The sequence below is a fragment of the Sturnira hondurensis genome, unplaced genomic scaffold, assembly GCF_014824575.4.
Source record: "Sturnira hondurensis isolate 20B ecotype Veracruz unplaced genomic scaffold, ASM1482457v3 Scaffold0006437, whole genome shotgun sequence".
NCBI lineage: Eukaryota > Metazoa > Chordata > Mammalia > Chiroptera > Phyllostomidae > Sturnira > Sturnira hondurensis.
Genome location: NW_028079068.1, coordinates 7,341,967 through 7,368,732, shown reverse-complemented (window position 1 = coordinate 7,368,732; position 26,766 = coordinate 7,341,967). Strand labels below are relative to the sequence as shown.

The 26,766-nt window shown below is 51.6% G+C and overlaps 1 protein-coding gene across 1 annotated transcript in view; it reads right to left on the bottom strand.

The window, feature by feature from the left end:
* The window catches only part of PLXNA4 (plexin A4), a 412,384-nt gene that overhangs the window by 337,256 nt on the left and 48,362 nt on the right, over positions 1–26,766 (bottom strand). The window contains exon 2 of the mRNA XM_037049178.1: positions 9,818–11,082. Within this exon, the coding sequence (XP_036905073.1) occupies positions 9,818–11,002 (1,185 nt within the window). The 5' untranslated portion in view covers positions 11,003–11,082. The remainder of the gene's footprint in view (positions 1–9,817; positions 11,083–26,766) is intronic.

The following is a 26,766-nucleotide window of genomic DNA, read 5'->3' as shown; positions in this document are numbered from 1 at the left end:
TAGTGGTCCCAAAGGAAAGTGAGAGCTGAAATGTAAGTGAGGAGAAGAGGAGGGAAGCCCGTGAGGCAATTGCTGACGTGAGAAAGAGAAAGCCTTTGAATTCTTCATGCTCAGCAGACCTCAATTTCTTCCCATCAATTAATTACAGGTATACACACACACACGCACACGCACACCCCGAGGAGCTAATCGCAGCAAACACGGGGCATCGGTGAATCACACACGTGGGGTGTCTGTCTAAAGGGGGACACGGATCAGATGAGCCGTGGCAGCTCAAGTCTACACACAGACTCCGGCTGAGAAGCTCCTTGGTGCAGGAAGATTAAAGCCCGCCCACTTACTGGGGCCACACCTCAAACACGACGCCTGACCCCTAGGTGCTCATAAATGCCCCGGAGTCTGTTGCCCACCGGTGACTCTGTGCCCTCTGAAGGCGGGAGAAGAGATACGCAGAAAGAGTTCTCAGAGGGGCAGAAACGCTTTGGGGAGGAGGCTCTAGCAGGCTGGGTTTACTCTCACCAGAAAGCCTCTTACTCCATAAAACAGTCCCATGTGCTTGAGTGCTAGTTTCTGTAAGGAAGAAAGAAATACAATCAAGCTATACAGCCCCCTAATGGTTTTCCTGCTGTGCACAAACTTCCCTTTCCCTTCTGTGAGTCCTGCCCCTCCCCGAAGGTCTGCCTGTGGCCCAGGCTGACCCTCCAGGTTGAACTCTCTCGAGAGCCAGGGAAGACCTGCAACAGGTGAAGGCTGGCCCTGCACTGGACTGTGAGCACAGCCAGGGACACGGGAATGAGGCCTCGTCTGCTTCGATACTAATGCATTATCTCCGGATTCTTTATTGTGTCTTTTTCAATGAGCCTGTAGGAAAATAAATGTGTGCAAAGAGAGGGGAAGCCAGCAAGCCACAGCCACAATAACCTAGTTAGACAAACACATTTTTGGAGAGGCTTCATGAGAAATGCCTCAGGGTTGGAAAAACAACCCTACAAATGACACCAATGTTCCCAAGAGCCAAGTGCCTTGTTTCTGAGCATCTCAAAAATGGCTGATACCTACACGTAGAAGGTGGTGATGTTTGAGGAGCTTCGTGTGTGTGTGTGTGTGTGTGCACATGGATTCTGAGCTCGCCTCCATTGAATTAATGTGCTTAACTACCCAGTGAACAATGCATGTGATCTGATAAGAGGGACACTTATTTTTATGCTCATTTTGCTATTTCAATGTGTTTTGAAACTGTCTGTGGTCCTATCCCACCAGATATCTAAGTGGTCTTTTACTCATCACAGTAACAAGCTATCCATCTAATAGGAACCAAATGCCACTAATGTGAGCTGCTTTCCCAGGAGAGGGGCATTAACTAAGCGCTTTCTGCAGGCCTGCCTGCAATCACCATTGGGCCCCTGAGAGGCGCCACTCCCAGGAGCGGCAGAGCACACGGGTCAGGAAGGAGCTTCAACTCAGAAGCCTGGGCTCGATCCATGACCTTCTCCTCCGCCTCAGATCAGCGGCTGACAGCCCTGTATTCCCGCCTCTGAGGAGCAGACAGGGCCATGACACCATGGCCGGTGCTATAGGCCAGCCGGGGGAGAGAACTGGAGCCCACCTCCACCAGCCCAGCTCAGCCGGCGGCCACCAGGCTGGAACTAGTCCAGGAGCCAACCCTGGATCCGGGGGAAGTAGCAGGGGAGGCTTCTCAGCATTGGGAATGGCACCACGTAAAACCCACTGGGGTGCTGCCCTTCTCCTTTTGTGTCTCAACTTCAGGGCTCCCCGGTGCCGCCTGTGAAGGGCAGAGAAACCCCACACAGCCCATCAAGCCCACAATCCGGCTCCCCTCCCAGGCTTCTGCAGACGACCCCAGCGGCCACGGGAGCTGTAATTGGAGTGGAGGGTGCCATGGTGATTAGGTTTGTGTATTTGCTGGTGGGCGCTGGGAACCCCTGGCCCCGCTCGCCAGGCTGAATTACGGGGCAGGTCATTCCCTCGTTAGTGGGAATAAATTTTATTAGCCCCACTCTTGTTGCTGCACATCTTCCCCTCTCGATCCTCAGGCTGAGTGGGAGTCTGGGTCTTGTTGCCTGCCTGCAGGATAAATCAGCCAGACAAATCCCATTATATTTTGGAACAATGGCAGAGACACAGTAGTGAGGCCAAGACCAGGGAAAGATGTGGCCTTTCTTCTCTCCCGCTGATCGCGTCTCGTGCACGTGGACAGCATGTGGGGCCCTTCTACTCGGAAAAAAAAATGTAAATTGAGAGTCTGAAGAGAGAACTCCCTTCGCTGTCTTTCTTTTCTCTCTCCACTAACTTCGTTAATGAGAAGAAGCAAGCGCTCTGTGCCCGTGTGGAGTTGTTCCCTCTGCCTCACAAAAGCAGCGGGACACCTGAAGGTAACAGCAGGGACAGTCTGGCCCGAGACGTATCCTCTCCTTCAAATACCTTAGCTTAGCATTCATCACGTGTGAGGGGCGGAAAGGGAGACAAGCAGGCGCATTCCGGGCCTGGGACGCCCAACAGAACACCCAGGTGAAGCATGGCCCAAATCGCTCACAATCAGATACCAGGGGAGGAGAAACAGAAGTTTGAAATCACAGCATTATTATTACGTCTCTTTCTGTCCCATCACGCAGTTATTACAACCAAAGCGGAATCCACAGATGGGCCCACGACACGGCTCAAGTGTCCTGCAGACATGAAGTGCCCTGCGTCTGACCTTACTTACGCATGTCCATGTATTTCTCTTTCCACAGTGGTCTCCACACACTTTACTAAGGGGAGATTATTTTATCACCCCCTTGAAGATGAAACGTATGATTCAAAACAAAAGGGAGCTGCTCACTCACCCAGGGACGTCTCAGGAGTCAGGACTGGCTCAAACCTGAAGGTCCGAACTCCCGGGCCAGTATCCAGGCCAAGGCGCCACCCTGTGAGGATGGCTGGAGTTGAAGGGGAGGCCCACAAATTCGATTCTGGGTTGTGAAGTCCGGCTGGTCTGTGTGCTGACGGAATGAGCGGCTCAGCTGCCCGTGTGGGGACAGCTATCCCACACTGTATGGGGTGTTTGCACGTGCCTGCGTGCACGTGAGAGAGACATCTTGCTGTAGTAGCTGCTTCATGTAATGTGGGGCATGTGGGAGCATAAATCACAGGGAGAGAGGGGGCTCTGAAGACACGGCAGTGCACAGAGTGTGCGTGTACGTGAGACAGTGAGACACAGCAGACAGAGCCGCAGGCAGGCAAAAGTGACAGAGAGAAGAGACACCATGGGAAGTGAGTTGGCACCCAGGACCGAGAAAGCCTGTGTACACACGAGTGTGTGCGTAGGTGTGCACACTCCCCTGCCAGGGTTCACGAGACAGGTGTCTTGGCATGAGGACGCAGCATTCATTGCATGGCCCCGCCCCCTGACCCACCGCCCAATAAACCCAGTGCTGGGGACTCTTGGCAACCGTCTGTGTTAGAATTCCAAATATGTGATTCCTGGGTCTTGACACCCTCCCTGCTGACCCGATGGGCTCCAGGGCGGCACCCTGGGAAGATACATCCAGCCAAGGAGGCCAACCTCGAGGCCTTTTCTCTCACTAGGACCAGCCACACCACCCAGGGCACGGCTACCATCCTGGACCCCAAAACACCATGTGCACTGGGCTGGGATGTAACGTTCACGGCAAACCCTGTTGGCCACCAAGGGAGGCGGGTGGGCGTTCCACCTGAATACCTAGGACGGAAGTCATCTCGAGGAGAGAGGGGGAAGACTTGATTCTGTAAAGCTTCAGATTGTGCTATGGTGGCTGCTCCCCTATCCCCCCCAAATGCTGAACCAGAAGTCAGGAGTATGGGGTCAGAGGGCTGTGAGAGGAGCTTGGTGATGTGTGCTGTCATTCAGACCGGAGAGTGGAACGGGAGTGCGTGTTCAGGGTGCCACAGTGTGTGCGGGTGTGTGCGTGCGCGTGTGTGTGCCCGGCACATGGAGTGGGGATGGAAAGGAGGGCCAGGGCAGTGAGGCAGGGGGGGGTTCCTGCTGTGGGAGAGGACTTGCTGAGCAGAAAGAGAAACCTTGCCCAGCGCCATAAACAACAGGATACACCCCATCTACTCAGAGCTGCCCTTCCTGCTGACACGCAAAGAAAACACCCCGAGCAGACGGGCAGAGACCAGCACCCGGAGCCTGGGGTGACTGCCTGGCCATTCCGGATGCTCAGTCTCACGGCCTTTCGGAATCTCAGGCGCCATATGAACCTGAGTGACTGTCCAGGCTGGGATGGGGGTCAGCCTGCCTTCTGCCAGGACTCCTGTGCCTGGGGAGCAATAAATACAGGAGGGAAAGTAACGGCGCCCATGAATGGGGCCCTTCTCCTTCACTACTCCTCACTGCCGGCCATGGACTGAGGCGTGCGGTTAAACACCACAAGCCCAGCACCTGTGCCTCTGTGACCCCAGTGAGACTGGCTGGGCTGGCAGGTAAACCGTGAAGTCAGATAGGCCTTGGTCTAACCCTGGCCCTTCACTGTGGAAAAGTGAGGGGCCTTTCTAGCTCTTGCGGTGTTTGGGGAGTCCCCTTGGCACTTCAGGCTCCGGTGCCCAGGGTTGTAAATGTCCTGTGATGACCGGTGAATTGTCCTGTCCCAGATGCCACTGGCCTGCCACCGAGGAACACTACTGGGAACAGCAGCTGGCTGGGAATGAGGGTGTGTAGTAGGTTCTAGTCTGCCAATCACATGACCTTGAGTGAAGCACTTGACTTCTCTGCTCCTCCATTTCCTCAGCGGGAGAGGATGGCTGCCCTTTCTGCTATCCCACAGTACCGTGGCGAGAGGAAAAGGAGGTGACGGACCCCTTTGTAAACTGCCACGCCCCGTACCAACTCCTACAATGGGACTGTCAGGCTGCTCACACGCTGCCGCCCTCTGCTCCCACTACTGGAGCTTGACAGGCATGGGGCGGTGATTCTGGATAAGAGACTCTGCCCCCAAGGGCCTACATTTTCTGTTGGAAAGTCACTCGAAGTTCAAGTCTCAAGGGTGAGATTTAGAAGCTGATTTTTACATTATCTAGTCTTATCACACTGGAGTTGACAAGGCCTGACTCCTAGGTCCACTCGCCAATTGGTTCTAAACTCGGGAGATTTGAGTGGAGTGAGTGATTGTCACTCCCTAGGACCACAGCCATTGTTCCCACCACACAGACCATAATGACCTGCCTGGATGCGTCTCACTCCTGGACTCTCAGGATCCCGGAGACCGATGTCATTTCATGATTCTTGGCATCCACCAGGTGTGAGTACATTGTCAAAGGCCTAATAAATGTTTCATCCGTTCATTAATACATTCGGAGACAGAGGGCTAGTTTTCTGTGAGTTTGCTCCAGAAAAGGTTGAGGAGGAAATAGATAGCCCGGCCTGGGGGATTCTGGGATACCAGAGCTCTGGGCCTGGAGAACACCAGACTCTTGGCCCACAACAGTGCGCTCTCCAGCCTGGCTGCCCCCTCCAGGCCAGGGGTGTCAGGGCTCCCAAGAACAGCCTGGGAGCTGTCACCTGGGCCTGCATAGGCCCTGGCATATGACAGAAGTGATTGGCTATGTGTGGGCTCCTCACCCCGACTGTCATGTGCTCTGCAGACAGGTGTTGGGAGCCTGTGTGGCAGTCTTCAAGGGGACCGGAAGCAGAGGCCATCCCAAAGAAATTGATTATCATTAATTCACCTGGATGGTCATCAGCAAAAGGCCTCAGCTTGGCATGTGGTCTCCTGGATCCCAAGACAAACTGGGCCCCTGGCTGGCCTCTCTGGGATGTCCCTTCTGCCTGTGTCCCCCTGAAATCCTGATGGCCACTTGCAAAGGCTGCCCCATTTGCTCTTGGACATCTCTTTCCAATCAGGCTAAAAAAACGTCCCCCAGACACAGCAGAAGAATGGCCCAGAGGCAAAGGTAGAAGCTGCTTCTGCCCCGAACGAGCACCAGGAAACACAGGGCTGCTTCCCCAGCCTCTCCACGCAGCACCCACTGAGGGATTTGCTTTGGCAACAGGCATGGACACTCCCGGTGACAGTCCCGTGAGGACGCTACGACTGGCACCGGGCCCTCACCTGCGACGAGGGCTCAGCCAGGCTCCCCGATGCACCTGCAGTAGAAACAGGGAGCTCTCGGGGGCCTGCAGGCTGAGGCTCCGGCCTCCCAGTCCATGGCTTCTCTGGGCCTGGGCACACAGCACTGCTGGAGGGATGCCCCATGGCACAGCGAGCCATGTCACACAAGTATGCTCTCCCTGTCCCCCATCGTCCCTGAACACAGTCAGAGGGGCAGTGGGACTTAGCGGGGGTCAGGAGCCCTCACTAAGGTCATACACTGCTCCAGGCTCTGAGTTTGGGACACGTGATTTCAGGAGCAAGAATGTGCTCCCAGGAAATGGAAGGGACCAGAGAGGCCTGAAGTACACCACAGGATAAACAGGGTAGCTTAGGGAACTTGAACAACAGGAGCATGATAAAAATCAACCACTCATTGGACTCTGTTTTCAAGCTCTTTGAGTTGTGACCACGACAAAACCCATAGGAGACCCCCTACCCTGCAAACCTCAAGTCCTAAAAGTTAACCTCCTGGGCCGCATTTCTACCAGCGAAACCCGCAAGACAGAGACGACCTGAGACTGGGTTCCATTTCCCAGGCCTCAAGGGAATCTTGGACTCGGAGACCAAGAGAACCCAAGAGTTCACCTGTCCACCCCTGCCTGAAGGCAGGAAGGGAAAAAGAAAAGGAACCAGCAGCCATGGGGAAAGGTGGAGAAAAAGCGGCGTCTGCCAACAGTGTTCTGACAAGCATCCCTCGGTGGGGATGCCCCGGAGCCTGGCCTGGCCGACGGCGTAGGAAACCCGTGTGGTCTGAGCAGAGGCCAAATGAATTGCAGTCGAGAGCTCCAGAACAAAGTACCTCGAGGATCGGCGGAATCAAAGGAAACTGATACTGCGCATTAAAATCTGGCGTGGCCTTCAGACTGGCTGGAGAGACAGCCCCGGCCCTGTGTGCAGTTTCTATCCTCCTCCTTTCTCCTCTCAGCCCTGAACTTGCCTCTAACTTGAAAGGGCTAATTAAAGCCAAAAGAAAAACAAAATCAAAAGCTTCTTATCTGGCTCCATTACTCCAGTCCTGACATTAGCCTGTCTCACAAAGCTATTTCCCTCTGTTCTCTCCAAGGCCACCATGCGGTGTTAGGACCTATGGCTCTGCAGACATTCATGATGAACTTGACTTTCCGTACTGTGGCGGGAGCAAGGGGGCGGGGCACAAACTTCTGTCCATGGGCAGTGAGCCTGATCCCTACAGCTGATTTTACTCCCCAAAAGACAGGCCGGAGCAAGTTCTTTACAGAGGTGTCCACAGAAAAAACAACCAACCTCTCTGACCTCAAAGAACTAGTTACTTAGTGAGCACACAGCATGAACTTGCCATCTTCTAACCTAAGGTGTATGTGTACATACTCATGAGGGTATTTATCGTGTATATGCATGCACATGTGTGTATATGTGTCCATACGGTGTGTGCGAATATGGTGATAAGAGAGGAAAAGGGGTATTCTCGAGGCTGTGTCTGCCATCCACTCATAAGATGCATGACCTTGGATAATTCACTCACTCGGCTGGGCTGTGGAATGAAAGTTTACATCCTCCAGTGTAAAGGGCCATCGACGTTCTCATGCATCTCGTGGGGATGACGTCTGAGTGTGTGATACACCTACACACAGCACAACACCTGCACTGCCATTCACCGCCTTCACTGGGGTCAGTCCATGGTCCCCCAAGTTCATAAGCCTGTTTCACAGACTCTCCTGAGTAGGTCAGCTACTGCCCCAAAGCAAAGACTCCAAAGGCTCCTGCTAGGGCTCAGCAGACCCAGGCAAGTCCCTTCGAATCTCTGGCCTGCAGTCACGGTCAATTGCCGCTGCCTTTTTTGGCCCATAGTACCGCTCCCATTTCCTTTGTCACTCTAGGGATCTCCTGGTTTTCCAGGGCCTCCAAGGAGGAATGGAGTCTTTTAGCTTCAGCCCAGATACCCGGACAACTCGCCACTGGAAAGCGTACTGAGCCTAAATGTTAGGGCCCCGAAGACAGACTTTGCTGAGTCCCTCCTTTCCCCTGCCTCTCCTCTACCCCCACCCCAAACCCCAGTGACTGAGAAATGGCCTCAGCATTTGCTGGGTGGGGTGCGTGCCGGTGCCCTCTGGAATCTGCCCGACAGGTGGTCATACTTTCTGAAGGGAAACTTGCACTTTTTAAATCAACTCAAATGTATTTCCTAATATGGCATTCCACCAGAGTTTGACTAGACGTCCGGAACCACATCCATGCACGTGCACCCTTCTACCTGAAGGGCGAGTTTTCCCTTCCTCTTTGAGATTACAGGACAGATTTTCTCCAACGAGGTTCCTAACTTTTTGACTGGACCATAACAAGGAAAAGGAGAGTGACAGAGGGCACGGGAGATACCAAGAGCTGAGCCTTCCAAGTCAGTTGAAGAATGATTTGGAAAAAGTTGACCATTGTAAAGGCGAATAGAAGTCAAGCCACAGAAAGGCTGATGCCTCTCATGTTGGGTCACATGTGAGTTAGGTTGGGTCACCAGTTGCACCTGTGATCGCCCAGCAAGGCAGCAGCCCGAGGTCCGGTCTGACCCTCAGGGCCCACAGGCCCTGGGACAGCCACTGAGACCAACCCTTCGTCCCACTGCCTTCAGCATCCCTGTTACTCAGAACTCCTCTTGGCTGCCTCCTGGCTTTGTACCGTCCCTTCTGTGGAGCGGTGCACACAAAAGACACTTAATATGAACAGTAAAATGACAACAAACTCACAACTACCAACAACCGAACCTAAAACAAAAACAAAAACCGTAACACACTTAGCAAAAACTAGAACAGGAACAGAATCACAGAAATGGAGATCACATGGAGGGCTATCAGTGGGGAAGGGGAGGGCAGAAAATGGGGGAAAAGGTACAGGGAATAAGTAGCACAAAGGGTAGGTACAAAATAGACAGGGGGAGGTTAAGAATAGTATAGGAAATGGAGAAGCCAAAGAACTTATTTGTAGGACCCACGGACATGAACTAAGGTGGGGAAATGCTGGTGGGAGTGGGGTATAGGGTGGAGGGGAATAAAAGGGAGAAAAAAATGGAACAACTATAATAGCAGAATCAATAAAATATATTTTATAAAATTCAAAGAAAAAATATATAGTTTTCTAAGAATGTTCTGCTTTCTCCTCTGTGCTCACTGGACTCTCACCCTACTTCTTCTGCTCTCACTGCTCCATTTCCTAAAGATACATAGGGGGCTGAAAGCCGAAGTCTCCTGAAATTCCGTATCCGACTCCAATGCAGAATGACTGACTCCGTTACTCTCAGTAATGGTTTTATTCTAAGCTCCCAGGCAAGGGCTTCCCAGGTGTGATTGGGGAGAGGCCTACAGCATGTGCTAACTGGCCTCCAGCAATGCCTGGTGCATGTGACGTGTCCGTGACATGATTCTCGCCTGCTGTTCCTAGCACTGCCTCCTATATCCAGCAAGCCAACAAGCCACAGAAAAAAGTGCCCTGATAGGAAATCTACAATTGAGCTCTGGTTCCGACTCTTATAAGCTCAGCTGCATAGTCACACGTGTTTGAGCTGGTGATGGTCTGAGTCCAATGGATATATATCCCAGACGTGGGATATACTTGACCCATCTGCAAAATGGCAGGGGTGATTCACAGCTCTCAGAGGCCACAGGCTAGGGTCCTCCCCCCACACTGTGCTGTCCCAGCCCGCTGGCCCTCCCCTGACTCACCGCGCTGCTGCAGGGGATGTCCTTCACCTTGAGCCAGGCCAGGTCCAGCGTGCCCTCGCCCCGGTAGCAGGACTGCAGCCGCTCTTTAATGCGGTCATTGATCTGCTTCAAGATGAAGATGCACAGGGCCGACTCATCCAGGGACTTCATTTTCCGCTTCTGGCCCTTGGAGAAGAGAGCAAAGAGGAGGTCGTCCTCTGGACGGACTCCGAGGGTCTGGGCGAGCACGGCCCCCGCTTTGGACAGGTAGGCTGCCTGCAGCAAGCGGTATTCCACCGCATTGTGCTCACAGCCAATGGGCACCTCCACATAGGAGTTGAAGGCGGTGTCCTCCTTGCAAAGCCTCACGAGCTTGGATGTGTAAACCTGTTCCTTGGTGGTGGAGCCTGGAGGAGAAACCATCTCAGGCTGAAGGGTCAGAAAGTAGACAAAGTTGCCACTGCTGAAGCCATAGACATAGTAGATATCAAAGTCGGGGATGACGGTGAAGGTGTCTGAAGGGATCTTGATCATCGAGGCCACAAACTCATCATGGAAGACATAAGCGAACATGCCATCCGCCTCTGAGTTCTTGGTCAGCTTCCGGCTGGAGATGGTGGGGAAGTACTCTGGCTTCCCGTCCACTGCCGTGGCAATGAAGAGCTTGTCGTCCAGGTTGCTGTAGGAGACGATCACTCCAAAGACAGAGCCACTCTCGTTGACTCCCGACAGGTAGTGCTCCTTCTTATGGAAAGGCTCCCCCAGCTTGAAGAGGTCCTCCAGCCTCAGGAGCTTGCAGATGCCTTGGTAGAGGCTCCCACAGGCGATCAGCCTGTTCTCCTTGTAGTCTATCAGGAGCATCTTGTTCACGTTGTTGGTGGAGGTCAGGGGCTCATTGCACGTCTGTACAATGCGGGGTGGGTAACAATTGGGGTTGTCCTCGTCTGGCCCTGTCTGGTGGGTCACCAAGACCTTCAGGTCGCTGGAGAGCTTGTAGATCCGGTTGACAGCCCCCAAGTAAATGTGCCCTGTCCTCTTGTCCACCACCAGGTGGTTGAAGCTCTCCGCTGGCTCCCCGCGAAATGTGACAAAGGACCGCTTCTGGGACGCCGGGGGTGGCTGCCGGGGGAGCAGAGTAGAGGAGCCCATCCCTACCATCAGGAGATGGGACAGCAGGCAAGTCCAATTCCAGGGCATGGCTTTCATTTCAGACACGGGTCCTCGTGGCACAGTAGCACTGACAAAGCGTCCTCCTGGGAGGGCCAGGACTCAGGAGTGGAGGGTCCCTACGAGGGAAAAAAGAATATGATGATGGGTGACAATGACAGTGGTTTAGCTTCACCCCATAGCTTGCCTGGGGGGGTCCTCAAAGTATTCGGCTCATGCCAAAACAGAGAACTGTGCGGGGAGGGAGGCGGGGCTAGAGGCCAAGGGACATGGTCACTATGAGTGTGTGGTACAGCCCGAGCTGGTGGCAGCCGGCACAAGAGGACATCTCAGTAATAATAATAGTAGAAGCAATAGTGTTGGCAATAATGATAATAGTGATGATGATGACGATGGCAATAACAGCCACCTCTCGAGTGCCTGACTGTGCCAGAAGCTGTCCTGCAGCCTCCAGGGACAACTCTTAATCTTGAACTTCAACTTAACAAAGCTCTCACTGCTGGGCTCTTCCAAGTGCCCCTCCAGGTCCACTCTCCACCCTAGTCTGCACCCAGGAGGCTGACCTACATACAGGTACATCGCTGGACTCCTTGACCTCAGGCCTGGTTAGGCGGAGCCAGGAAAGAGCATCAGCAAAAGGCTGAAAGAAGGGGGAGGGGGAGACAGCAGAAGTGGATGTGGGTTGCGTGCATGAACTCTGACCTTTGTCCATGGGTTGAGCAGGGCCCTAGTCAGGCCTCTCTACCTGGTATCTCTGTCTCCATCACCCTGCCCACCCTAATTTGGTCCTAGAGGAGCAAACAGGGCCTCACTGTTTCTATTCCTAGATACTGCCCTGCCTCTTAAGGAGCCACACTTTTCCCAAGAGCCTCTGTATTAACCTTCGTGCGAGTGAGTGAGTTTCCATGTACTGTTTCTTGCTGGGACCCTGGCTCATAGACCTGTGAAGTTAGTAGCATTGTTACCCCTGCTTTACAGCTTAGGGGAGTTCTGGAACCTGCACAGCTAGAAGTGGTAGAGGTGGACTCAAACCTGGCTATTCAAGTCCATGGCAGGTTCTCCTTCTTAACTACCAAACCACCTTAAGTCAGCCAGGCCCTGGATGGGGATGTCCCCTGGTTACTGTTTACACACAGCAGAATACTCCATACAACCACTTCTCAGGGGCTGTCCATTACTGCCAGGCCCTCAGAGTCTGCACCTACTGCAGAGGACGCTTCCCCTTTGTCCCTCCCCCATCCCTCCTGCTGGGGGGATGATGTGTGAGCCCAACTCAGAAAGCTGCATCCTCAGTCCCTTCTCATTGAGGCAGCAGCCAGGTCCTCAGGATATACTGCTTGCCTCTGAGGCCCGATGTCCTTTCAATGAGGCAGATCTTGGCTGCCTCCCAGCACGGGGCCTCCTCAGAGAGGTTTTCATTGATGAAACTGAACTTTTTAAAGAAGTGGCCAGGGAAAGAAATAAACAAATAACTCCCGATGAAGCAAAACAGCGTTCCATCCTAGTGTGCTCATTAATTCCTGTCCTATGCTTTCTGCGTGTGATTCCAGAAGACCGCTTCCCATTCCCGTCAGCTGGGTAGAAATCAAGGCAGGAATGGCCTTCCTCGTATTGGGGAGTGTCTCAGCTCTGTGGAATTTCTCTCGTTTACATCCAAGTATGTCAAAACAAGGTAACAGGAAGAAGTTAACCGCTGAGCAACAGGAAACCCCCCAACAGGGAAAGAGCGCAGAGTTAGACGGAAACCAAGAGAAGAAAGAAGAAAGCAGATTTGACATGGTTAGCTTGAATCCCAGTGAAAACACGGGTCTTCTAAGGAAAGGATCAGAGGAGGCTGAGGGCGGACCCCACAGATGACAGCAGCCCTGTACGTGGAGGGCCTTCATTCACTCTCTCCGCGTGGAAAATGTTTGCTCAGGCCACACGTGAGACATGCCAGACACCGTGAAATCCAAGGATGCCTGGGGCTGAATCAGGCACATACCATAAGGACTGGAATTACTCAGATGGTGAAAAGCTATGTGCTAGACCAGGGAGTGCTTTGGGAGTTTGTAAGAAGTAAGTAAGTTTGGGGGGGGGCCATGGAGCAGGGGGTAGGAAGCCTTGGGGAGGGAATGGCATTTGGGCTGAGCCATGAACTTGGAGGGGACATGCGGAGCTGGAAGGGAAAGGCCCCCATGGGGAGAGGTCAGCATAGCAAAATCCCGGGCATGTCAAACAGGATATATACCAGGAAGAGTCTGTCCGGAGAGTCAGAGAGAAGAAAGGGCTGGAAAGAGAGAACCACTGCTGTTGAGAGGATGTCCCGGCAGGGCTGAGACCAAAAGGCATGGTCTTGAGGAAAGAAACTTTAAGTAAAGAGCAAAGGCCCCCAGGAAGGAGACTCCACATTCCTCTCCATTGAGTCTTTGCAGAAGAAACTGAGTTTGGAGCTGAGAACTGCAGACAGGGACGGCCTGCCTTGCTCCCTGGTGTGTCCACAGCCCCAGACCAGCGCCTGGCACACTGTGGAAGATCAAAATCTATTTTCTGATTGGCAGAAAGAGAGACTGGAAGCAAAGAGGAATATCACTCTCTGTAGGCCACAGGCCATGTACCGTACTCCAGGCCCGTACCAAGGCTGGCAGGGGAAGACCTCACCTAATCATCACGACTGTTCACTGGGGTCAAGACTGTTTTACCTGCTTCTCAGGTGAGGACATTTGAGTTGTGCAAAGGCACGTGGCTACTAAGTGACAGAGGTGGAACTGACACTCAGGTTTGTACCGTTGGAAAACCTGTATTCTTTCTAGCAACGTGCAATTCCCGAGCCCAGAATACACAGCACTTGGAAGCCCTTTTTAATTCATGTAAGTCCCCAAACTGAGAAGTCCAGGACTTTCCCCAGCAGTACCTCCCTGACAGCTCTGGAGGTGAAAAGCAAAGCCCCTGAGCCCTCCGGGCAACCTGGCAGGTAACACCCATCGGGTGGGCACTGCTATCTACCTCTACGAACATTAAGAACAGGAAAGCGCCTAGCACATATAAGTGCTTCATAAGTGACAGCTGTTGTTGAAAAGATTGAAATAAGATGAAAAGATTCAGGATTAGGATACCATCAGGTACCAGGTCACTTAGAGTGCTGAGGAGTTGGGATGGTTCATCTTGAATTGCCCGTGCACATTCAAGTAGCAGAGAAGAATCTAGAAGTGTGTAATCTGAAAGAGAGAATCCAGGTTAATGGTCCCAGGTCCTGATTTTAGAGACAAGGAAGCCGAGATCCAGAGAAATGAATGACTTGCAGGCGGTTGCACAGTGAGTTCAAGGTGGGGGTGGGATTAAGCTCGGGTCCCTGCCCAGGGCTCCCGGTCCGGAGTTCTTTCCACCCCCCACAGCCTTTCCTGTGAACCCACTTCGGCATCTGCTCCCTGGCCTTTGTGTGAAGGAGCCGGCCTTTGGGTGCCATCTGCTCTGCCGGCTAGCACAGCTCTCGGAACGTCGCTGCCCACGACCAGATTCCAGCAGGGCCGGTAACCCTCATCCCAGGTCTGGAGCAGATGCAGATCCGGGCCCAGACACCAGCCCTCGGGAGGGAGCTCTCGGCGGTCCCTGTGTCGGAAACTGCCAAGCACTAGCGAAAGTGTGCCTGCCACACCCCCGCCTTACTGTACACACTCCCAGACCCACGAACCAATCAACAGTTCTCTAGTTGGCAAGAAGTGAGACGAGGAAGCCTGTAATTATGAATTTACTGAGCAGAAAGGTGTCAGGGCTCATTCTCCATCGTCTATTAGGCACTGAAATGAGACACAGTTATGCATCTCAAACACTTATCACCCTCATCTGAGGATGCTGAAATTACTGCGCCTGGAGAGGGCTGGGGGGGATCCACAGAAAACAATAATGTGTGATAGGAATAAGCAGCCTCTCATTTTATACCCCACGAAAGGGACTGATTGGAAAACAAATAACAGAGAAATGGCAGAGAAGGGAACAAGCAGGGCCGTGGGCTCCAGCCTGCCTCACCAGAGTCCCCACTGGGCACCGCAGAGGCGACCCAACCTCCTGCCCCAGCCCCAGTCCCCTGCCCCCCAGCCCAGGCTGCCTGAGGCTGCCCCATTCAGCAAAGCTGGGGCTTCCAGCGTGGCTTCCATGGCAAACACGATCCTCATAAACGGTGACCCAACCTAGGAAACCCTCGACCCCGCCCCCCACTTCTCTTTGGGGTCATCAATTAGCTGGTTTTATAACAAAGTGTCAGAGGGCGCATTCAGCCCCACTCTGGTTCTTAAAGACAAGCGATGTGGCCAAGCCATCTCCAGGTTGCCCCCGAGGACTCGCTGAGCCCGGCGGGGTGCGAAAGTGGTGGGCAGGCAACGGAGCTCGGCTCTGAATCACACCCAAACACACTGCCATTTCCCCTTCTTTGAAATCAGATTTTAATTCTGAGGGACCTCAGGGGAGACAGGACTCATTTTTAGAAGCTGATCATCATTTTGATTAAAGAAATCGGGACTGTCTTTGTTTTATGTGGCAAGTTTTGAAGAGCTCAAACTAATTTCCATGAAATCGCACCACCCTCTCCGATTTCTGAGTGGTAGAGAAGAAGATGATAGAGTATTTTAAAGTTGCAATTACCTCAGAAAATTACTTTGGAGTTCACAAGGTGTTTTCACATTGCCTCAATCTGATGTTATTGTTTGCAACAGGTGTAGGCTGAAGAGGTGCTCATAAGCACACCTTTGCAGACAGGGAGACGGAGCCACGAGCAGGCACAAGTTCCGACTGAGATCACACACGGTCACGTGGGGCAGCGGAGAACTCTCCAGGTCTCCTTCATTTACCCGCAGCGCCTTCTCTGACCCTCCAAACAAAGGGCTAATGCTCAGCCATTTGCGATTGGAATAAAAGAACTCTAGGAAAAACATACTCCAAGGTGACGTTTCAAAAAACCATCTCTACGACCCATCATCACAAGTCCAGAAGCCAGCCTAGTGGGCCACACATGCTTCTTAAATAAAATCGAAGAGAAAAATCAGAGCATGTCCCACTTAGGAAAAGAACAATTTAGTGAGACTTTTGTGTCAGCCGCATATATGGACATATTGAGTGTGACGTATAGGTGTTTCTTTTTGTCGATCACTGTGATGGTTAATTTTATGTGTCGACCTGGCTGAGTCTGGGTGCCCAGACATGTGGTCAAACATCATTCTGGATGTTTCTGTGAGGATATTTTTTAGTGTGATTAACATTTGAATTGGTGGGCACTGAGTGAGGTAGACCCCCCAACCCCAACTATAACGGGAATGAGTTGCCATCCAATGAGTTGAAGATTGAACAGAACAAAAGACTGACCTCCCCTGAGCAAGAGGGGATTGGGCCGGACGACAGCCTTTGGACGTGAACTGCAACATGAGCTCTCCTCCAAGTTTCCCATTTGTGGGTCCACCCTGCAGATTTGGGACTTGGAGCCTCCCTAATTGTGTGACCCAATTCTGTTTCCCTGGAGAACCCTGACTAATACAGTTGTGATCAAAAATAATTTAAAAGACATTGTTAGAAACAGTGGACAGCTATTATTTTTGGCTACCACACATTTATCCTCTGGAGAGATTTATCCCCTTCACCCTCCCTCAGCCCGAAAGCTCTTATTAACTCCACTCCTTGTTCAAGGGTGTACACATGACTCAGGCTCACACCAATCAGCACAGAGCAAAGGACTGGGCAGTCACAAGGACTTCGGGGACAGGCCCCTGGATAGATCAGAATCTTTGTGAGGCAATAAGACTTCGGGTGGGAGTGCTGAGGGAAAAGTTCTAGCTCTTGCATCAGATGTGACCTTGGAGATGTGTGAGCCTAAGAAATACAGGTGCCATCTTGTAACTATGTGGGGGCAAGGTGAGGAGGGGAAAACTGAAAGGAATGAAGTCAACCTACTGAGGAGAGCCAAGCCAAGCTATAGGGTGGGGCGCACTGGCTCCCAGGCCTGGTGACATCACAGAGCTGTCTAGGTCATGTGCCCTGAAGCCAGCTCCATGCTTATTTTTTCCAGTTATAGGAGCCAAATTTTCTCCCATGTCACAAGCCTATGTGGATTCAGTTTTCTGGCACTTGTTAATGAAAGAATCCTAACCCATAAAAATCCAGCCTTCTAGCCAAAAGAGTAACATCTCTCATCACACCCCCTCTAATAGATTATTCTTTCATTGGAGGAAGTGAGCACGCCAAAGGGATCTCCACGTCCCACGGCTCGTGGAGACAAACGAGAATTTTGCAAATAGTGAGGCTTTATTCCAGGTGAGCATTGGGTGTGTGTCCTGCCTTTCATGATCAAATACAACAATTCCCCTGTCCGCCCGGAATTTGCCTTGAGGGCTGTGTTGGCAGGTCTGTTGAGATGTTTTCCACCCATTCATGGTTCTGCGTCTCCTGCACAGGTGGTGTACCCCCCAGCCCCCCTCCCCACCGAGGGCCTCATTCTTCAAAAGAGGATTCTGACCCTGGAGTTGTCTCGGATGGCCCTACTATGTGTTGGTACAGGAACTAGGTCCCACCAGAGTCTCACATTTTACAAACTCTGTTTTATTTGCACATTGATGCTGTCCTCTTTCTACAAATACAAGCTCTGAGAGGCCAGAAATTATGTATTTTTTCACCACTATTCTCTTTAGTCCCAAGCCAGAGCCTGATACATAAGAGGTATGGAATAAATGTTTGGGAACACAGGACTAAGTGGATGCATAAATGTATAAATGAATGAACAAGGAGTGAGTGAGTGAATGAATGAATGAATGAATGAATGCTCTACAGCAGAGATGGCGGCTGGGATCACCTAGCTGCAGTACAAAGTAAATCTTGGTTCTGGGCCACCTAGTTTGAAAAGGGACCAAACTCCAATGTTAGTTTTGTCTGCTCCAATCCAGGGCTTGTAAGTATTTAAAATACTCAACTTTGTCCATTTAAAGCATAATTTCAAATGCATCCTGTTTCATACATGATTTACAGTAAGAGCAGCTGGTCTACCAGCTGAAATCTCACATAACAAGTCACCTTGCATCCACAAATTAGACTTTGAGAACCAGCGCCCAACTCAGCATAGGAAATCGGTACAAACCTGTTGAGGAGAAGGAGCTGAGCCTGGAGACAAAACTGCAGTGAGGAAAACTTAGACAATGCAAAAGACAGTCACTAGAAGTCAGCACGCACATGTTCGCTTGGCCAAATGTGGAGGTGGGTGCAAAGGGTACACACACTCCAAAGCAGAGAACATTGGCCCTGCCCTCCAGGGGTTGGAAGTCCCCTAGAGGGCCCTCCAGCCATGCCTCTCCAAAACCATCTCCAGTCATTGGAATGCTCTGCAGAGCTCCACCTCCCAGCCCCTTCTGGAAATCAGAAGCCTCATCACTTCCCAGTCTTCCCTACCATGCTGCCCTATAGGGAATTTCATCTTTTGTACAGGGTCGGGCAGCTCGCTTTCCACCAAAAGTATGTGCTTCCCCATCTGTGCAGCAACAAGTGTGAAGCTGTCCATAAGAGGTGGCCACTAACCGCGGTCTACATTTCCACCCTGTATCCAGGTGTGACCGTGCCAATAGCGAGAGAGCATCACAGTGACACTTTCATACCAAAACAGGTAAGAAGTTAGGTGTGGCTCGTCTACAGACCCTTTCACCCGCTGGATAAAGAGGATTCTGAGGTCTAGGGGATGGTGAAGCCTTAAGATAGAAGGGCCCACCCACCGACCAGGGACATCCACAGAGGACAAGAAATAAACTATGACAGGGACAAGGCTCTGAGCTGGCAGATTTGTGTGTGAAAACAGCGGACCCCACCCTAGCTAACATGGGCAGAAACACAGGCAGCAGGCAGCTTGTCAGAGCTGACCAGGATTCTGTGCCAAGACTGGTTGCCTGGGAGCTCTGACCCCAGCACATCCCGCTGCCCTGAGGGAAAGTCCTCTGCCAGTATCAACAGCCCCCTCCTTGCTCCCAAAGCCAGACTGAAGGTTGCCAGACCAGAGAGGTGGGGCACAACCATGCCAGGATCTACAAAGCAGAAAAATCTCCATGTTCCTCAGTGGCCCTGCCCACATTTTAGACCTGGGGAAGTAGTACATATATGTGCATCTGAGGACAGTGAGGGGCTTGGGGACACAGCACAGGTCACGTTTCTATTCCATCCAAGAAATACTAGGCATTCATGGATCTAAATTAGCAAAAGGGACACACATCTTTTGGAGAGTTATGCTAATTTGTAATTTACAAATGTAGAATATCATTGGGTAACCAGTACTTTTTTCCTGTTATTTTCATGTTAAATCCTTGGTTTCTAGAAGTGGGAACCATGAATTGTCTTTCTGCTCTTCTTTTCTGGGAGAATCATATTTACGTGAAGCACCTACGGCCCACTGGTGCAGCCGGCGGCAGTCGGAAGCCCAGAGTGGGCACACGGCCTCCCCGCCACCTGTTTCACCGGCCCGTTCTCTCACCATCTCAGAAGTGAGTGCCACACTCATAACTGGCAAAGGGTCCCAGGGTGTGGGTGTCACAGTACAACCTATCGTCACCACTAGCGGGAAAAAATCAAGTCAAAGCAACTGTCCCTCCAAGAGGAGTCACACTGCTGTCTCTGGACAGTCCCACGTGCCAGAGGGGGGCTCAGAGGGGTCAGCGTGGCCACCACCCAGCAGAAAACCAGAACGCACGATGGCTGGGTCAGTCCCTCCAGCCTGCTTGCTGTCCCTCTGCTTCTACGTCTGTTCTCCTGAGCACGAGAAAAGTGACATTGGTTGGGGGAAGGGCTGGCAGAGGGCATAAAGGACAGGGGAGAGGGAGCAATGGGGAGCCAGACTGAGAGTCCCTGGTGCCACCAGGCAACCAGCCCAGGCCCTGAGAAATTCAGCACCAAGCTCAGCTACTCAGAGCTCTTAATCCTCACTTCCCAGCTTATTAAAGGGGGCTGGGAAAACACCATCACCATGGACAGAGCCTTTGGAATCAGCCTAGAAGCCTCTGCAGGAGGGTGAGTCTGGGAGTAGCCCCCATGCAGAGATTAGGCCTTCCATGGACCCCTGAGGCCCCACCTATGGTTCCCTCCACCAGACCTCCTGTCCTTGGCCTTTAGGCCCCCGTACCCCCAGGGTGAAGAACCACCTGTCCCTCGCCAAGTCTGCCGTTCCCAGCAGAGCTGAGCTGGAGCTTCAGCGAGCCCAGGCAGCCCAAGACGGAACTCTATTATTACATTACGGCAGCCCTTTATACTCCGGGTGCTGTGGTCTGGGGAGGGGAGTCGCTAAGCAATGACTCGCTTCATTCCAAGTCTGGCTGTGAGGTTTTGAAAACACAGCTCTCTCAACAGCAGCCTGGGCTGGGAGGACAGAATCATAAACTTCTTTCTGGCATCTCATTTAAAGAGACAGGCCCGCCAGGAATTTGGGGTCAGATGCCCCAGCTGGACTTGGCGTCAGTGTGGTCCCTTTCCCCATCCCAGCTCTTGTCCCAGCCCAGGAGGAATGTCCTGCTCAGAAGTGGGAGGGGGGCTGGCTGCCAGTCTTCCAAGATACCCCACTGGCTTCTAGACATGCAGAAATGGGGGGACGTCATAGACAGGACATAAAGACACTACAAAGTTGTGGCAAAGGAATATTTGCTATTATTTCTGGCACCCCGAGACCAGGGTGGACAGAGAAGGGGCTTGGTCTGGTGCTCAGTGGGGACAGTCATCACCCCACCATGCAGCCCGTCTCACGCAGGTGGCCTGGGGTGAAGAGGGTGGAAGGCTTGCTTCACTGACTGATTTTCATCCAGGAAGGAGGTTCTGCAGCTCCCACTGGCATCTCAGCCCAGGCTCTGCCTGGCACCCATCCAGTGAGCCTCACCCAAACACGCTCCTCTCTCTGAAGACTCCCCTCTCCTTTCACATCCAGGGAAAGAGGCGGGGTGGTCTTGGCTCACAGCTCTTGACGTGTCCACTGGAGTCACACATAAAAGCCTCTTCTCTCGGAGTCACTGTGGCCAGGAGGCTACAGATGTCAGGAATGATTATCTAAGGCCACGGTCCTGCTAAGTGGCTGCCCTTCTCTCTCAATGCCTCAGGTTCCCCATCTTTAAAGCAGTGTTACTGGAGATGGGGTGAGGAGGCCAGAGAAATCGCTACATCTAGGAGAAGTGCGGGTTTCGGGCCTCCCAGAACACAGGCTGTCACTGGGGTTGGGAGGGCCCCGCCAATGGCCTTGGCAGTGGAGCCTTGCAGGAGTGACGATTAGGACCCCCGGGGGTGGCATTTGCTCAAAAACAAAAGGCTGGTGTTGAAGTTCCTCTTGAGACTCTGCATCCTTGCTTCAATTAGCTTCTTAGCAGCCTAAGGCTGCACCGGGGGCCGTGTCGGGAGAGCCTGCCGTGAGGTACTCGTGTGGTACGTGGGCCTCAATCATACTCCCGGACCCTACTTTCTCTCACAATAAGAACTGCTGGCGGTGGACATGTTTTGCCACCTCCGGTGTTGGCCCATTTCACTGAGCCAAATCCTTCTAAGTTCCACAGGGGCCTTCATTCTCCTGGCCTCTGGGGACTTCTACAAGTGATATGGGACAGAAGAGTCAGCAGGAGGTCTCCACACCCCAAAGCATCCTCACTTGCCCAAAAGCTTCACATACACCCCAGGGTAAGGTGGTTCTGGCCCATTTCCTTTCCTATCCTTGGCGAAAGAAGAAATGAAAAAAAAAAAGGAATGGAAATCTCCTTCCTTAGACTGGTGTGAAATCTCTAACTAGACTTTACTAAAGGAAAAAAAAAAGTCAGTAGGGTCGGAAACAATGCTAAATGCAGCATTCTGGGGGAAGCCAGCTGAGAGCCCAATGCTCTCAGATCCTAGGGCCTCAGCCTCTCCCCTAGTTACCACTCTGCTGGAAATGCCTCCTCACCCCCAGCCCCTGACACTGCTGTCCCCCATCAGGGGACAGGGCAGACCGGCTTCCCATAGGCCAGCCACCTACCTTCCAGCCCACAGAGTCTCTGAGCAAAGAGCCAGTTATTTCAGCAACCAGTGGCACCGTGAGAGAGCAAACTATCTGAGGCACATTTCGGGCTCATGGCGGCCCTTCCATTGTTACCTAATGCCTGGTGGGCGGGCTCTCTGCCCAGCCCTCTCCTCATCCTCCTTTTCCTTTTTAATTGCAGCAAAAGTCAGGAAGTGAACAGTTGTCTCCCTTGCTGGTCTATACTCATGTAATTAGTGCTATTTAATTCCACGATGAAGCAAAGCCCATAAAATACAAAACATATTTCAGCTGTGTGCTGCAGATCTTGGCAGAAATCCCCCCACAGCCGGAAGCCGAATAGAGAGCTATGTTCACTCCTTAAAAGAAAAAATGGTCAGAATGACTGTAACAAAGTTTGGGGGCCAGGGCCTACTACCTAGAAATATGCAAGGAGGCAGCAGAATAGGGAATTTATATCTCAAAGTTTGGAAATAGTCTCTATCACCATGACAACACTGAATTTTTAAATATTTAGTATTGATCACGTAATGCTAGTATAATATGTCATTATTATAAGGGAGGCCAAGAACGACCTCAAGGGGTTGTTTTTATACCCATGTGCTTTAAGGGTCTGGGTCCCCAGCAGTGGGAACCTGTAACAGCAAGTTGTACTGCCTCTCCCACCCACTGGACAAATACCTACGAGTCAAATGACCAAGGAGATGCATGCAGTTTCTGGCAATGATTCTACGTTAGCTAATATTCTCATTTCCCAACTCTTCTGTCCCACCCACCCCACCACTGAGTCCTCATTCTACTCCTGCATTTATGCCAGCAATGCATGAAACAAGGGGCAGGAAACCATTTCCTAAGTGAGGCACAGAATGGCGAGGCCTCTCAGAGGCCATTCTCCAAAGTACCCCACCATACAAAGCAGCTGCACAACATGGTCCTCAGCAAGTCAGCCTCTGCCCCCAGCATCCCTGCCAGGCTCTGTTACCAGCACTCTTGTGGAACCGACGCACTCCCATCACACCTCTATGCACAAATCATGACCGCCTTCCCTCCCATTGATAAGAGTGCAGAGGGGGGCACGTTACTGGAGGGTCCAGAGCAAGGCCAGGATGAGAACGAATTCACATTGAGTGCTGCTGACACCCCCTTGCAGGACCTGCTTAGAGGCTGTGTCCCCGGGGGCACAAGAAGCCAAGAGATGGATCCAAGGTCTGAGAGAGGGTCAAACCCTTTGCAAAACCCAGGAGGCCTTTAAGCAGACTGTATAGTTCATACAGGTCTTCTCCGTACATCACTCACTGGACCTAAACACCGAGTGCTCCATACGGGTAGAAAACTCATCTGCTAGCTCTAGCCACCTCCCCCTCTGACACAGCCTGAAGTTCCACCATCACCTGCAGCTCTCATCTGTGTGTAAACCTTGCCTTCTAGAAACTCCTTCGTGTGCAAAAAGCACCCATGACTCCCTCCAAAAATACATGCCTATCCCTATTCAACCCATGATTATTATCATCCAGGTGAGGACCTGGAGACTTGGAGCATTTCATTAACTTACCCAAAGGCATGCTCTTCACGTGTCTACCACTCAGGTCTCCTGACAAATCCAACACTTCCCTTGCAAGTGCTTTTCACGAAGCCACCCATCAATCATCACTGAAGACTACACATCAAAAGTGGGAGGGAGGAGTCTTGAAGGCCCCGTGACCAATGCACAGTTGTTCACTAGAAGGAGAGGGAGGTGTTCTAGCTTATTAGAATTTAAAACGAAAGCATTTTGAACTCTCACCACCATGATGGGCCTTGATAAGTTGCATGGGATCAGAATGTCCTGTTCCTTCATCCCGAGGAGGTCACATGATTGGACAAGTGCTGGGTGGCTGAGGGACGGCGCAAAGGGCTGAGAAGTGAGCAGAGAAGAAAACTCAAGTCCATTCACATGTGTGTTCAACAGCTTCACGAATTCAGCTCCTTCTACCTACCAGGGACCTACTTTCCAAGGGTGCACGATTACTAAGACAAAAAGGTCTTTGATGTCATGGAACTTACATTTAACGGGGAGAAGACAGACAATAAGCAAGAAAAGTGGTCATTTACAGATAGTGTTAAGATCTCAGAAGGCACAGTCATGGGATAGGGAGTAACTGTGGGGACGGGGGCGGAACCATTGGCAGTCTCTCTGAGACGATGCTTGCAGGGGCAATAAATGACCTGGAGGAGCCAGCCACACAAACATTGGGGGAAAGAGCCTCCAGGGCCAGAGGAAAAGTGAGTGCAAACCCCCTGAGGGAGGGACAGACTTGGCAAGGCAAAGGCAGAAGGCGTTGAGTGAGCAGGGAAGTATGAGTAATGAGGTCATAGAGGAAGGCAGGGGACAGGTGAAGAAGGACATTTGAAACCCTAAGAAGGAATTTTAATATCATTCCAAATGGCCTGGGAAGTTTTAAGCAAGGGAGTGACATGGTCAGCCTGGCTGCTGGGTGGGGAAAGGTCTGTGGTGGAACGGGAGGCCCCCAGGAGTTCACCGAGGGGCTTGGATGCCGATGGTGAAAGCAGAGAAGTCCTTGCTCCAGCAGGGCTTGCTGGTGACTATGGGAATGAGGGGGGAATGCATACCCCCTCCTCGAGTTTGGCTTGAGTCCCTGGGTGGGTAGTTGTACCACTGTACTGATACGGGGAAGGCTGGGGAGGAGCAGGGCGGGGGAGCAAGGAAGTCAAGAGTTCTGTTTGAGTCATGAAGGGCCAGCTTGTCTGCAAAGCCGTTCCCTCCCAGGTTGATGCTAAATCAAGGGAATCATGGAGCAAACCCAGCTGTGTGGTCCACATGGGGCATCTCGTTTAAATGTTCGAAAGGGTGCTAATGCTGTCCTTAGTTTTTAGATGAGAAACTGATTCTCAAAACTAACATGAAATGAGACCACGATCTGAGCCTAAGCCTGCAGAAAGCGCCGTGGCCCTCAGGACCTCTGCACTTCCTCAGCCCTTTATGGATGCAGGGTGTGCACCCAGGGACCTCGGCTAGAAGGTGGTGCCAACTACAGTGCTTTACGTAGGGACCTAGCATTTTGCACTCGGTATTTTGTAAAAGAAGAACTATCACATCAAAACTTCGATTTTACGCCCTGGCTGGTGTAGCTCAGTGAATTGAGCTTGGGCCTGCAAACCACACGATCGCGGTTCGATTCCCAGTCAGGGCACATGCCTGGGTTGCAGGCCAGTTCCCAGCAGGGGACCCACGAGAGGCAACCACACATTGATAGTTCTCTCCTTCTCTCCTTCCCTTTCCCTCTAAAGATAAATAAATAAAATCTTAAAAAAACACTTCGATTTTACTAAAGGGAAATGGCAAATGCTTATGAAAAAACAGGCTAAATTGTAAATGTCATAAGTTTCCAACCAAAATTAATATCAAAGGAGTGAACGTGGCGAGGGGTCCTCAGCGTGAGTCCCAAACGTCGTAGCGAAGAGCCCTCTCTTCAATCAGGTTTAAAGGGCATCGTGGGCACCCAGTTATTCAGACTCTACAGGCCAGAGTCGGAAAGAAGTTGGACTGAAACCAAAGGAACTCAGACTCAAGACAAGATCTTTCTTTGTTCCTAACTTTTTCAAAACTGTGGTAAAAATACAGGGTCCGGCACAAATAATGCCCCTTTTGTTACAAAATCTTTTATTACAAAATCACAAGCATGTAATTCAATAACATAACAACACCACATTCAAGCACACCATATGACATTTTAGGTGAAATGTTCAAATTAAAACTATAAATTATTATACCCATATTATTACCCTCCCAACCACACTCAAGCAGGTGTTACTTCTCCCAGACCCTGTTAGACATAACAGAAAATTTACCATTTTAACCACTTTTAAGTGTCCCATTCGCTGGCATTAAGTACAGTCACTGTGTTGCACAGTCACCATGGATGAAACTTTGTGTCATCCCAGCTGAAACTTGGTACCTCTTAAACAGTAATGCCCCAAACGCCTCTCTCCCCGGGCCCTGCCAGCCACCGTTCCCCTGTCTCTATGAATCGGACTCTTTCAGGAGGCCCACACACATGGAGCCACACAGCACTTGTCCCATGTATCCGGCTTTTTTCACTTAGTATGTCTTCAAGGCTCATCCCTGCGGTAGCATGGGGGGTGAGACCATTTTTAACGAAGCAAAATGGATGGCCATCCCCAAAGAAACTTTTCTGGGTTCGAAACTGCTGCTCAGAGTTGCCGTTTCGGGCACACTGGTGAGAATGGGAAGGAATGATGGACGAAAATGCTGCAGGCAGATGACCATCGAAGCTTCCAAAGGAAAGCACGCCCCTCAACCCACCGCACCTCCAGACACACACAACTGTAATAATACACCACTGAGAAGAGCTCCAACCCCTCCCAAAGTTAGGCTTCAGAAGACTCCCTGACGAAGTAAGTTCGGAAAACATCGACTCGCCCCTGTCCAGAGCCATGAGGCACGTTAGCTGATTAAAACTCCCGAGATGTCCTTGATAAAGACACCTGTTGAAGGCTTTTTAACCAGGGTGTCTCCGATGGGTCTGACTAAGGAACTTCTTTATCGTGTAACCCCCGTTAAAACCCCAGGGGTGCCGGTCCAGGGCACACACTTTGGGAAATGCTGGCACGCTAGCTTCCATTCCTCAAAAGACTTTTACACCTAGTTTCTCACTTACTTTGTTTTTAATCCTGCCAAGTAGATTGAGAAATTTAAGGTCATTTTCTTTGCATATTGTGGGGGGGAAAAAGCTTCCACTGTTTAGGTCCGGAAGGAAAATTCCTAGGTGAAGAGAAGCAGCCAGAACAAGTGGTGTGGGCTCCGAGC